General features: G+C 49.6%; 1 protein-coding gene across 1 annotated transcript; it reads left to right on the top strand.

Annotated features, from left to right (window-relative positions):
• The first annotated feature begins 4,245 nt into the window (after nucleotides 1–4,245).
• NENF (neudesin neurotrophic factor) lies at nucleotides 4,246–12,016 on the top strand. The gene is made up of 4 exons (XM_012781608.3): nucleotides 4,246–4,500; nucleotides 9,786–9,846; nucleotides 10,633–10,736; nucleotides 11,708–12,016. The coding sequence occupies exons 1-4, from the start codon at nucleotides 4,342–4,344 to the stop codon at nucleotides 11,882–11,884; spliced, it is 501 nt and encodes a 166-aa protein (XP_012637062.3). The 5' UTR covers nucleotides 4,246–4,341; the 3' UTR covers nucleotides 11,885–12,016.
• Nucleotides 12,017–12,988: the final 972 nt, after the last annotated feature.

Below are 12,988 nucleotides of genomic sequence, written 5' to 3'. Positions count from 1 at the left end.
GTTTCAATGCTTCATTTGCATAAACAGAGGTGATTAGGAAACTGGATGGAAACTTTTACTATAAAATTGGAACCTTCTCTTTGTTTCCTAGAACATACTTTCATTTTACAACAGGGGCTATGTTTGCCCAGTTTGCAAACTGTTCACAGGAATAAAGTCCTCCAAATTCCTTTTCAGAGACCTTTAGTTCACACCTGTAAGTCCCTATAGGATCTGTCCCCCAGCCCCTACCTTTCCTAATCCTCCTACCCCTCACTCTCTCAGCTCCAACATGCGGAGCATATGTTGGCCTAAGAGCCTTTTTTTTTGAGACAGAGTCTCGCTTTGTTGTCCAGGCTACAGTGAGTGCCGTGGCGTCAGCCTAGGTCACAGCAACCTCAAACTCCTGGGCTCAAGCGATCCTGCTGCCTCAGCCTCCTGAGTAGCTGGGACTACAGGTATGTGCCATCATGCCCGGCTAATTTTTTCTATATATATTAGTTGGCCAATTCATTTCTTTCTATTTATAGTAGAGACGGGGGTCTCACTCTTGCTCAGGTTGGTTTCGAACTCCTGAGTTCAAATGATCCACCCGCCTCGGCCTCCCAGAGAGCTAGGATTACAGGCATGAGCCACTGTGCCCAGCCGGCCTAAGAGCCTTCACACTGGCTCTTCCCTCTGTCCCAAATGCTCCCCTCCTAGATATCCATGTGACTCACTTCCTCACCTCCTTCAGGTCTTTCTCTAAATGCCACCTAGTCAGTGATGCCCCCTCTGAGCATCCTATAAAAGCAGCAAACCCAACTTCCAGCACACCCCTGCTCTGCTTTATGTTTCTCCCTAGCACATACCATCTTCTGACATCCTTTTCAGTCTCCCCCCACTAGGATGGAAGCTCCACGAAGGTGAGGTTCAGTGTTGTTCAGCGTCGTTCACTGCTGTATCCTAGTGCCTCCGACAGTGCCTGGCACTTACTAGGTACTCAAATCGTTGCTGAATAAATAAATGAACAAAGTAATTTCACACGGCAATAAGAGCTTGAAAGAAAACACAACAGGATGTGTGACAGTCATGGAGCAGGTGGGGGGCGGGGTGCTGCTAATGTATCTGGAGGGTGTCAAGAGAGGCCCCCTGATGGTAGTTACTTTTGAGGTGAGACCTGAATGACAAGAAGGGGCCAGCACATGCTGGTCTGCACCCCAGTCAGAGGGCACAGGTACAGTACAAAGGCGCCAGGCTGGAGCAGCATAAAGGAGACAGAGTCAGAGAGGCGGGCAGAGGCCAGATCACAGAGGCTGGGTTGTGCTGATCCCCGACTGCCTTGCTCTCAGATCCAGGTCTTGCTTTCCCCTGCTCTGCTCTTGGGGTGCAGGGGCTGGCCCTTGGGTTGCCACTGAGTTCAGTCAAGAAGAGGCACTGCTGAGAGTTAGAGATCAGTGCATGAGAGAAGCCAGAGGTTTTCTTTTCCTTTTTCTTTGCCTCTGGCAGTTTCCCTTGCCCTGGTACAAAGGCTTGCTGTGCTTTTAGCTTAGCCAGGTAACCCAGGCCCCTAGACGTTAATAACCACCACCTCTACCCTTCCACTGGCCGGATGGTGGCTTCCTGCTGTTGCTAATCACCTGCTGTTGCTAATCTCTGAGTTGCCTCGGGGTTCTTTCAACCTGTTTCATCACCTGTTGTAGCCAACTCCCTGCATTAGAGCCATCCTGTTTTACTCAGAATAGTTTCTATTTTTCTTGCAGGTGAATGACTGATATCCCAAGTGCTTTGGAAAAATGAATCTGGATCCAAATAGAAAAGGTCAATCAGAGGGTGCCTGGAGAAATTCAAGGGCATATGAACATATTCTTCAATTACAGATGCATCTTCAGCATCTCAGGGAGGGCGGGGGCTAGATGTGATCAGTAGAAATTACAGAGAGGATCTTTTGGCTTAAAGAGGCTCTTGACAAACAGAACTGTGGAAAGAAAGGGCTCAAGCACAGAAGCAGCATGCTGTACTGCAGGGATGTTATCAAGGAACATGATGCACTGGGAAGGGGATGATATTCTAGCCAGGGTTTAGAAAGGCCTCTTTCAACCTGGAGATCCTGTGACACAGTGTAAGGTATACACTGCAGACCCACAGCCTTCTGCATCCACTGTCGCTGTCAGTTTCAACCCAGTTGTATGAAGCAGGCAGGCTGGCATGTTACGAACACAGAAATTGAGATTCAGATGGTTAGTGGACAGATCCTGTATGGGTCACGCTGCACTAGAAGCCTGTTCTGTTGAATATGTAAATGTATACACGTTTGGTACAGTCCCTGAGGGGGGAGGTATAGCCTGGTGGTTAGGCAGAGTGGGGGACACATGGCCTGTGCTTGACTTAGCTCTGCCACTCACTGTGTGACCGTGGGCAAGGTACTTAAGGTCCCTGCACTTCAGTGTCATCATCTATAACATGGAGGATAATAATAGTTCTTACATTGCATGGCCGGGTGGCTCACGCCTGTAATCCCAGCACTTTTGGAGGCCAAGGCAGGAGGAGGCAGGAGGATTGCTTGAGGCCAGGAGTTTGAGACCAGCCTGGGCAACATAGTGACACCCCATCTCTACAAAAAAATTAAAAATTAGCCAGGTGTGGTGGCATACCCATAGTCCCAGCTACTCAGAAAGATAGCTTGAGCACAGAAGTTCAAGGCTTCAGCGAGTAAAGATTGTGCCACTGCACTCCAGCCTGGGTGACAGAGCAAGACCTTGTCTCTAAAAATAAAATAAAATTTCTTACATCATAGAGTTATAGTGAGGATTAAATGAGTTAATACATGTAAAAGTGCTGAAACCAGTGTCTGGCACACGGTAAAGTCCTTCTCTGGTCTCCTTTGCCCATTGTCCCAATCACTATGTGTTAAGGGCCCCAAGAGCTCACTCTCTACCTACACACACTTCCTCTGATGATCTCACTCACCTCTATGGCTTTAAATACAACCTATTTGCCAATGATTCCAAAATTTCTATCTCCAGCCTGGAACTCTTCCCCCAATTCCAGACTCACATATTTAACTGTCAATTTGCTATGCCCAGTGAGATGTCAAATATGCCCCTCAAACTGAACAAGCCCCAAACTGATCTTGAGCTTCCCCTAAACCTGCTCCTATCTCTATAAATGGCAACTCCATCTTTCCAGTTGCTGAGGCCAAAAACCTTGGGGCCATCCTTGACTCCTCTCCTCTCTCACCCTGTGTCTCATCTGCCAGCAAATCCTATCAGCCACACCTTCAAAAGGTCTCCACAGTCCACCCATTTCTCACCCCCACCCCATTCTGCTCCAAGGCACCACCGTCTCCCACCTGGATTTATGCAGTAGCCTCCCTGCTTCAGCGAGAGTTATCCAGTTAACTAACGCTTTTGTTCCGTTCATGCAGAGTGAAAGCCAGTTCATGCAGAGTGAAAGCCAAAGTCTTTTCAAAATAATGGGTGCGGCCCTGCAAGGTGCCCCCCAAACCCTCTCACTCCCTTACCTCCCTGAGCTCATCTCCTACCCTCTTCCCTGCTTGCTGTTTTTCTAACAAGCAGGGCACCCACCTTCCTTGGCATTCATGCCCTTGAGTCTTTGCCCCGTTGCTCTTCTTTCCTTCCTTTCTAAACAAATACCATCTTTTCAGTGAAGCCGTCCCTGGCCAGCCTATTTATTAATGAAGTGGCAACCCCCAGCGCTCCCTATCCCTCCGCCCTGCTTTATTTCTCTCCCTGGTATTTACCGCCATCTAACATGCTCCTCCCCTATCTCGCTTTTTGTCTGTCTGCCCATACAATGTGGGCATGGCTCTGTCTTGTTCAGGGATGCCTCTGTCCCCGGTGACCTGGTACACGGAGGCCCTCAAAAACTACTTGTCAAATAAATTAATGAGCTAAGGCTTGCACATATGTTAGTTATTATTTCGGGGTAGCTGTGCTGTGCCCTGCCCTTTGCAAAAATTCCTTTGGCGACCAGAGATTTCAACACAACTAGAAAGAAAAAAAAAATTGGCCCCAAATAAAAGCGCATTAATACAGCTAGGGGGTTCTACTTTATAAATATATCTTCCTAGGTGGTGGAATGTCGGGCTGTGTCACCCACGTACCTAATCAAGGAACTGCGGTAACACCTGTCGCTCTTTGCTAACTTTCAGTCCCTACTGTGGAGTGAGGAGTCCGGGGTCATAACCCAGCTCGGAAGTTTCCAGAGGCCCTGCCCTGCCAAGCCGGAGCGCCGGGGGCGCAGGAGGCGCGCGGGAGGCGGGGGATCCCGGGCTCCCCGCCCTCGGGGCGGCCCCGGGCACGGGGCGTGCTTCCGGGCCTGGCCGCCTGGGCCGCGCTCGCCCCGCGCCGCGAGCTCGCCATGGGGGTCCCCGCGCCGCGGCGGCCGCTGGCAGCGCTGGCCCTGGGCCTGGTCCTGGCGCTCGCGGCCCGGGCCGGGCAGGCGCCGCGCCCCGCCGAGCGGGGGCCTCCGGTGCGGCTCTTCACGGAGGAGGAGCTGGCGCGCTACGGCGGCGCGGAGGTAGGCGGGGCGGCGCGGCCGCGGGACTGGGGGCCGCGCCGGCCTGCGGGGAGCGGGACCCGGGAGGCGCCGGCGGCGGGGGCGGCGCGGTGGACGCGCGGCCAACCCCTCCCGAAGCCTGGGCTCCGCGCCGGGCCGGGCCTGCGGGGCCTCCCGTGCCCAGGCCGGGACGGACGGCCGAGGGATAAGGGCGGGTCCTCAACCATCGGGGCGCGCTGGTGGCCTGCACACTCCCTCTTTCTTCCCGGGAGATCCCCCCAGCCGCCTCTCGGTGGCGGTCTGCGCACGAGCCTCAGAGCGTTTCGTTTTTAACGTTCGCATCGGCGGAGGGAGGTCACTCTGCCTACTTACGGGGGGCGTGGCAGCGGAGGGAGGGAGGGCAGCAAAGCCACTCCCAGGGTTGGGGGGTAAATGGAGGCAGGTCTTTGCCCGCACTTCCTCCTCCTGCCCCTATATCCCAGGTCGCCTGTGCTGCAGTCTCCTCAAACCCACGTTTAGTGTCTGAGCCACAGCTGGGGCCCTGCGCAGACGGGGGGACGGGAGGTTAGAGACAAAGACCCCCCCTCCGACACTCACAGCATGTGGGTCAGTAGTCTGGACGCGTCCAGAAAACTCCCAGCCACCTGTCGGTGCGGGCTGGTGGGGTCCCGCGCGATGGCTGTAGTGTGGAAACAAGAGGCTGCACGTGGCAAGGGCGTGGGGGGATCAGGGTTGGTGGGGAGATCATACTATCATAGCATTTCAGAGCCGACAGAAACCAGTCTCTTGCTTTTACAGGTGAGGAAACTGAGGCATGCCACCTGTTAGTGGTAGAGCAGGAAGGGACCCGATGTCCTCTTGTTAAAACGCTCTGGCCTGGGCTCCCTAACTCCTGAGTTAGCTTCGCTTAGATGGACTAGGTTGTCAAAGGGGAAGCAGATGGGATGGCCGGATTGGGGATCATTTGTGAAGAGGTTGGCTAGAACCTTGAGTGGATGAGGACACAGAGGGAAAGGGACATGACCGGGGTGTGACGGCATGTTAGGGCAGGCCTTCCTTGGGGGCAGCAGAGGGAACTAGGTGGTTCAGAGTCAGGGGATCTGTGCAGAAGTTAAAATAGCAGGTCTGCTCTCCTTAGGAAAGCCCATTTGCAAGAGTGGCCAGTGTCTGGACTTCTGGAGATTTGCCATCCTTCCCTCACCAATCAGGGTGGCCCACTCTGCCCCGGCTGTATGTACAGACAGTGTGGTTCATGCTGAACATTGTACGTGCCAGGCAGAGAGTGCCTGCGTGACCAGCCCCCAATAAAAACCCTGGGTGCTCAGTCTAGTGGGCTTCCTTGGGCATGCACATGGCACACATTATGTTTTGTTGCTGGGGGAAGAGTGTGATCTGCGTGATCCTGCATGGGAGGGAGAGAGCATAAGGAAACCTGCACGTGGATTCCCCCAGATTCTACCTCTGTCTTTTTCCATGCTGGCCATGAGTACAACTATGTGCTGAGTTTTTTGAATCTTCCTTCTAGGGAATCTCCAACTGTCAGAATAGTCTGGGAGACCTCCAGCACAGAATGCAAGGAAAGAGAGTTCAAAACAGGCTTGGGAAGCGTGGGCCAGCTGCTGGACCCTGCCTTCCTGCCTGCACCCAGCGCCAGGACTCCCTCCTTCCACTGTGCTAAAAGGCCTTTCTTCCTCTTTGCCCTGCTGCCCTTGTATCACTTTGTCACGGTGACTATCATGGCACTCTCCACTGGCCTCTGCCTGACTGCAGGCAGGGAGGAAGCCCAGAGGGCAGGAGATCCCAAGACCCAAAGAAAGATAAGGGCCCTGGTCTCATTTATAGGGCAGTTTCTCTGATTCCCTGCTGTCTGGGTACCTCTGGCCAGGTGGCCCTGAGTCTTTGGATGACTGTCCCAGGACACTGTCACTCTCGCTTGGGCCCAGGCAAGTGCCCTTTTGTGCCAAATGTGCCCTCTGGTTGGGCAGGACAAGAGAGTGGACAGAGCCTTGGATTCCAAGGCTCCAGGTTCCAGAACCTTCTCTCCCTCTAATTTACTCTGTGACTCTGGACAAGCAAGTCACTTAACCTCCCTGAGCCTAGATGTCCTCATCCGGAAAATGAAGACATTAGATAGATTCTTTTTAAGGCCCCTTCTAGTTTTAACCTCACATACTTCCAGAGTCCCTGTCCCCTGGGAAATACATTTTTTTCTATCTTTCCTTTAAAAAAAACCTGTAATGTCCTTCTGCTTGGTTATCCGATTTCCTTTTTGATCTTAAAACTTTCAAAACCTAGAGGAGGATAAAAGAAACTAGCATATATTTCCCTAAACTTCTAAATCCTTTCTATCTCTTACCATGGTTAATCCTCATAAAAGCCCATCGAGCTGATTGATGCTTTTATTATCCTCATATCACAGAGGAGAAATCTGAGGCACAGAGACGTTAAGTTTAAGGCAACACAGCTCATAAGTGGTGGCTCAAACCCAGGCCTGGTGGACTTGAAGACTTGAGCTAGGACCATGATACAGTGGTGACTCCTCCTTTGGTCTCTTGGAAAAAGACAGCTCTCTTGCTGTTATTTATGACGTGTTGTGGTTATACATAAATAAAAAGTGATATATCCATTTATATACATCCAACTCTAGATCACAAAAGATCTCACCTGTGCAGGTGGGCGAGGGAGTGGGGAGACATGGTGTGAAGCTGGTGCTGAGCATGTGTCTTTATCGTGTCTTTCTGGATATTTCTATTACTGAGTCTGCATTTGTGTTTCCTAAGGAGGGAGAGGGGAGGACCCCTCCACCCCCACACCCCCACCTTCTCAGTTGCTATTTCCCAGGCCTGAAAATCCATGCCTGGGGGCTCTGCTGTCAGTGGATATCCATCTTCACGTGATCAGAACTCACCCCGTAGCACACCTGGTGTTTAACTGCTCTGACTGTTGCTTTTTTTTTTTTTTTTTTGAGACAGAGTCTCGCTTTGTTGTCCAGGCTAGAGTGAGTGCCGTGGCGTCAGCCTAGCTCACAGCAACCTCAATCTCCTGGGCTCAAGCAATCCTTCTGCCTCAGCCTCCCTAGTAGCTGGGACTACAGGCATGCGCCACCGTGCCCAGCTAATTTTTTATATATATATCAGTTGGCCAATTAATTTCTTTCTATTTATAGTAGAGACGGGGTCTCACTCTTGCTCAGGCTGGTTTTGAACTCCTGACCTCGAGCAATCCGCCCGCAATCCGCCCGCTTCGGCCTCTCAGAGAGCTAGGATTACAGGCGTGAGCCACCGCGCCCAGCCCTGACTGTTGCTCTGTATGGCCTGTGAAATTCCCATGTAGCAGGAATCACTCAAAAGGCGTGGGCGTTCTTTTCTACCCTTTATTACAGCTTCCTCTTAGGGCTTGTGCCTTCACTGTATACAGGGGGTCCCAAAAGTCTCCATACAAAGGAAATGTTTTATAAAATTTTGTAATGAATATTTAGTAAAAAAAAAAAAAAGGTACATTTAGCTACAGGCTACAATTTCCCATTTCTCCTATGTATGGCGACTTTTGGGACACCCTGTAGTTTAATGAGGAGATAAATATTTTACTGTTGAAGAAATGGGGAGTGTTAGTCATGAGATGCTTGTTTTTATATCTCATGGATGTGAATGTTATATTTATATGACTCTTTGCACACAGAAAATATATATCCAAGAAAAAGCCACCGAATGGAAAATGTGGCAAAACACATGGTTAAATTATAGCTGTAATATATTTCAGAAATTGATATAAATACATAGTCTCACTTGAGAAGCAATCAAAGCCAAGGAGCAAGTAATCACAGGGAAGAAAAGGCAATAAATTATCACAAAGAAAAATGCAATCTGCTGGCCCGTGAAGCCATGCCACTTAAAATAACCCTGGCTGGGTGAGGTGGAGCAGGGTCCACCAAAGCCAGCAGAAGTTCTGGGGACTGTCTTGAAGAGCTAATTAGGGATAGTAAAAGCTAACCATTAACTGAGCTGCTGGGCACTCACATACACTGTTTTTCAGCCTTCCTGCAAAGTGGATAGGTGTCATCCCCAAGTTACACTTAGAGAAACAAACTTGGGTTAAGTGCCAGTGATGGATGTTTCATTGGGTGAGTTGTTTAACTTCTCTGAGCCTCAGTTCCTCTCTCTGTTAGATACGGTCATGCAAACACTTGACCATAAGCTCCACAAGGGCAAGAACCCTAAAGCCCACCCCAAAGGGAAGGCCAAGCAGCAAGTGCTTGTTGATCCTAAGATTCCTATAGACCCAACTGTGACTCCCACTCTTATCTGGCCTGTGAGCCTCCTGGCCGATGTCTCTGCACCCACAATTGGGCTGACACAAAAGACAGATCAGACTTGGGTGTCCTAGGACTGTGGTAGTCATCTCAGCCTGAGCCCAACCTGGTGGAAGTTAGAAGATCCATGCCATCTGCTTTTGTGTTATTCTCTCTTGGTGGGGGAAATTCTAAGGTGACATTTTATACCTGCTAATATAGCAAAAAATAAAACCCACCATTAGTAGAACTGTGGGGAAACAGCATTACTTGCATATTTTGAGCACTGTAAACAGTTTAATGTTTTTGAAGGGCAAACTGGAAAAGTATAAAAAGTGACTAAGTTGTTCATATACTTAGGTCCAGGAATTTTATATATTGAAATATGCCTCAAAGAAGTAAGTCATCAAATTAGAAAGTAATTTGTAGAAAGGTATTACTCATAATGCTGCCATTTATAGTTCCAAGGATTGGAAACAACCCAAATACCCAAAATAGAAGACTAGTTAAACAAACAGGTACGCAGTATCACTAATAGAAGACGGGGTCCCATGGAGCTATTTAAGTGACAGCCATTCTGGTTATTTCGGTATGCTGAAATGTTTATATGAAGGAATGAAGGAACTATAAAAAGTGAAATATAAAATAGATTATTTATACCAGTTACATCCACGTAAGTCCATTGGTGAAGATGAAATTTGAAATTTGGACTGATTTAAATAATTCATCATTTAATATTATTTTGAATTCTTACCTGCATGAAGTTGCTTCAGATTCCAATTTTCTTTATCAAGGGGGGGATTGCCATGCCCTTGTCATGAGACTTTGTGAATTTTCCAGAGTTTTGTGCATGGGCATGCCATTGCCCAGGCAGGCGAGGACCAAGCTTGCCGGAAGGCCCCTTGTGACTTTACCCACCACTCTTTGCACAGCTTGCGAGAGGAAGACATTGTGCTAACTCACCCTGGAAGAGCTGGGCTCGCCCCACCCTCCTCACAGCTTCTCCTTTGCTTTCTAGGAAGATCAGCCCATCTACTTGGCAGTGAAGGGAGTGGTGTTTGATGTCACTTCCGGAAAGGGTAAGTGGCTTGGCATTTTGAATCTTTATTTCCAGGGAGTTGGGAAGCCAGAGTGGGCACTTGAAGGTGTTAAGAAAGGGAGAGGACATTGGGCAAGTCCTTTTCCTTCCATTTCAAAATAACCAGATTGATTTAATATTTGTCAATGTTTTACTTCAGCAGTTTTTTTGCCCTAGTAATGCCATGCTCCTGTGCAAAAGCCTTCCATGGCTCCCCAGTGCCTGTAGAGTCAAGCTCAGACTTGATGATTTAGCCTAGTTGAAGCACTGAGAGAAGTGTTCCTTAGCAAAGAGTTGATATTATAAGATATTATAGAGCATTTTAATGGCATCTAATGGTTTCCCTAATTGTAACTACAAATGCTGCCATGGAGGTAGTTTGTAATGGTTCATCTTTTATTTGATACCAGACACTGCTGAATAGCAGTAGGCTTGGTTGGCTTCCACCAACATTTAAGAACACCAAGCATTTTTCTTGTTTGCATTTTTAATGCTTTTAAGAGAGTATTTTCATTCTGTATTTTCTAAAAATCACCTCTCAGCCTGCATATGGGACTTATTCCATATTTTGAATTAGTAGAATCCAACTTGGTGGCTGGGGGTGGGTGACTTACTGGACTCTCTGTTGTCGATGCTCTGCCTCTCCTTGGGCCTGGAGCCCTTTTTAGGGTTGGGTGGGGCCTCGGGAACCCCCCCCTCCAGACCGCCCCCTGCAACTGTGTGCCAGTTCCTGGCCACTGTGCATGTGCACGCACACTCACACCCTCTGCCTTCTGCCCCGCTGCAGAGTTTTATGGACGAGGAGCCCCCTACAACGCCTTGACCGGGAAGGACTCCACTAGGGGGGTGGCCAAGATGTCCCTGGATCCTGCAGATCTCACCCATGACACTGTGAGCCCGATTTTGAGCCTTTGTCAAAATGCCCCACCCTCTGGGCCATAGCTTTTTCTTTTTATTAACCTCTGAGCAAGAGCAAAGCTTCCCAACTAACCTGTTTACCCTCCAGTCTACTTGGTATGGTGGCCAACCATTTTCTTGAAATAGATTATCTTACTTTGTGCCACAGCTACTCAGAAACCTTCCATGGCTCCCTTTTGCCTACAGAGTCACGTCCAGACTCTTGTGAACCTGTGATCCAACTCTGTGATCATCACAGTTTGGCCCCAAACTGCCTTGGCAGCCTGATTCCCCTTCTGGTCTGCACCCGCCCAGCCCCTTACCGCTTTGCTGTTAGTCTCTGAGACCTCCGGCCACAGTTGGTAGCTTAGTGGGTGAACTGGGCTGGGAAGCAAGGTCTCCCTCTGTGCTCGTATTTCTGTGAAGAAAAAGATAGCATTAAAAAACAAAACCTATTGAGGGTCTAAATAATTGCAACACTAAGACTGGCATTCACCCTACATGTGCTCAACATCAAATCAACGTTCAGATAGGTTGAGAGGAGCCAAACTCCTAAACACAACATTATAGAAACAAATAAAGAACTTAAGGAAGGGCAAGGGTGTCTAAAGTTGTGATGGGAAGAGGGCAGAGCGTGGTGAGATTAATCAGGAGGGAGGAGGTACACAGACGGCAGCAAAGCATGCCGCACCCCACCTCTGGGTGGGTGTTCTCTGGAGTCTTTGACTCCTGCATCAGTCAAACAGCAAAAGACGATGAAGCCATTGCTCCCCTATGTCATACCCCCCAACCTTCACCAACCTACAGGGTTGTCTCTTAAGTCAATGGTCCATTATTTGGTTTATTGAGATTTTTTTTTTCTTGCATTAGGGTGTGGGGAGGGGAAGGTAGGGATGGAAAAAGGCCTGTGCCAAACACAGTCCACTCACCCCCATCCCTGTGTTTCTTGGGCTTTTCTCTGCAAGACGGGGCTCACGGCCAAGGAGCTGGAGTCCCTGGATGACGTCTTCACCAAAGTGTACAAAGCCAAATATCCTATCGTCGGCTACACAGCCCGGAGAATTCTCAACGAGGACGGCAGCCCCAACCTGGACTTCAAGCCTGAAGACCAGCCCCACTTTGACATCAAGGACGAGTTCTGACGTCCCACCTGCAGGAGCAGCTCCGTGGGAGGGTGCGGCAGGACACCACTCAAGCACTCAGTCTCCTGCAAAGTGGGCTGCCTGGAGACTCTGAGTCACGCAGATCTGAATAAAACAGTTGCTTACCTGGAAGCGTGAATGTTTCTTACCGTCCTCGGTCAAGTGTTCTATCTACCTGGGTGTCCCTGTCCGCACACCAGCCAGGGTGGCAGCAATAGCCAAAGTGGAAGCTTCCTAAATGTCAACGTCATATGTCTGGGCAGTGGAATTATGCATGACCTTTATTTCTTCTTTATCATTTTCTGTCCTTGCCAGATTTTCTACCATGACCATGTTTAGTTTATAATAAGAACAAAAATAAACTTCCTATTTTTCACAAAAGGAGCATTCTTCCACTCAGGGCATCTCCTGGGAGCCCCGTCAGCACCACTTGTAAGGGGTGGGGGCCTGCCCTGCCAGGGTCCTGCTTTCTGTCACCCCTGCCCACGAAGGGGGGCTGGGCGGCAAGGGGCATCCAAGCAATGTGGCAGGAATGGAAGGTGGTGGGATGGAAGGGGGGATGGTGGGAAAGGGAGCTAGGAAACCAGGAGGGAGGGAGGTGGGAACTGGCTTCAGCCCCCGTGTCGCTGGAAAGTGGGAAGGAGGGCTGGGGTCTAGCTTGGGCAGAGCCTGGCTGGAGGTCACTCCAAGAATGGTGAACACACTCCTTACATGAGAATGAGGACAGATTTTAGGAGGAAATCCCTTTGGGGAGGGTGCAGATTTTTCTCTCTAGGGGACATTGGGCAATGTCTGCAGACATTTTTCAGTTTTGGTTGTCACAGCTGCAGGCTGCTGCTGGCATGTAGAGGCTGGGGATGCAGATAAACATCCCATTATGCACAGGCCCTCCCCCCCAAAGGTTATCTGGTCCAAGACGTCGTCAGTTGTGCTGAGGCTGAGAAACCCTGCGTGAGACTGATCCCAGAAACTGCACAGTGGAGATACATTTCTTTGACATAAAGCTTTGTGTTTTAGTAAAATAAATAGCAACTGCCCCCAAGAGAGAACTTTCACATTAAAAAGAAGAATCTTTTCAGGTGATTGTTCAAAATGTTGTTGACT

Source organism: Microcebus murinus, chromosome 23 (genome assembly GCF_040939455.1).
Source record: "Microcebus murinus isolate Inina chromosome 23, M.murinus_Inina_mat1.0, whole genome shotgun sequence".
Lineage (NCBI taxonomy): Eukaryota > Metazoa > Chordata > Mammalia > Primates > Cheirogaleidae > Microcebus > Microcebus murinus.
This window is presented reverse-complemented; position numbering and strand designations above follow the sequence as displayed.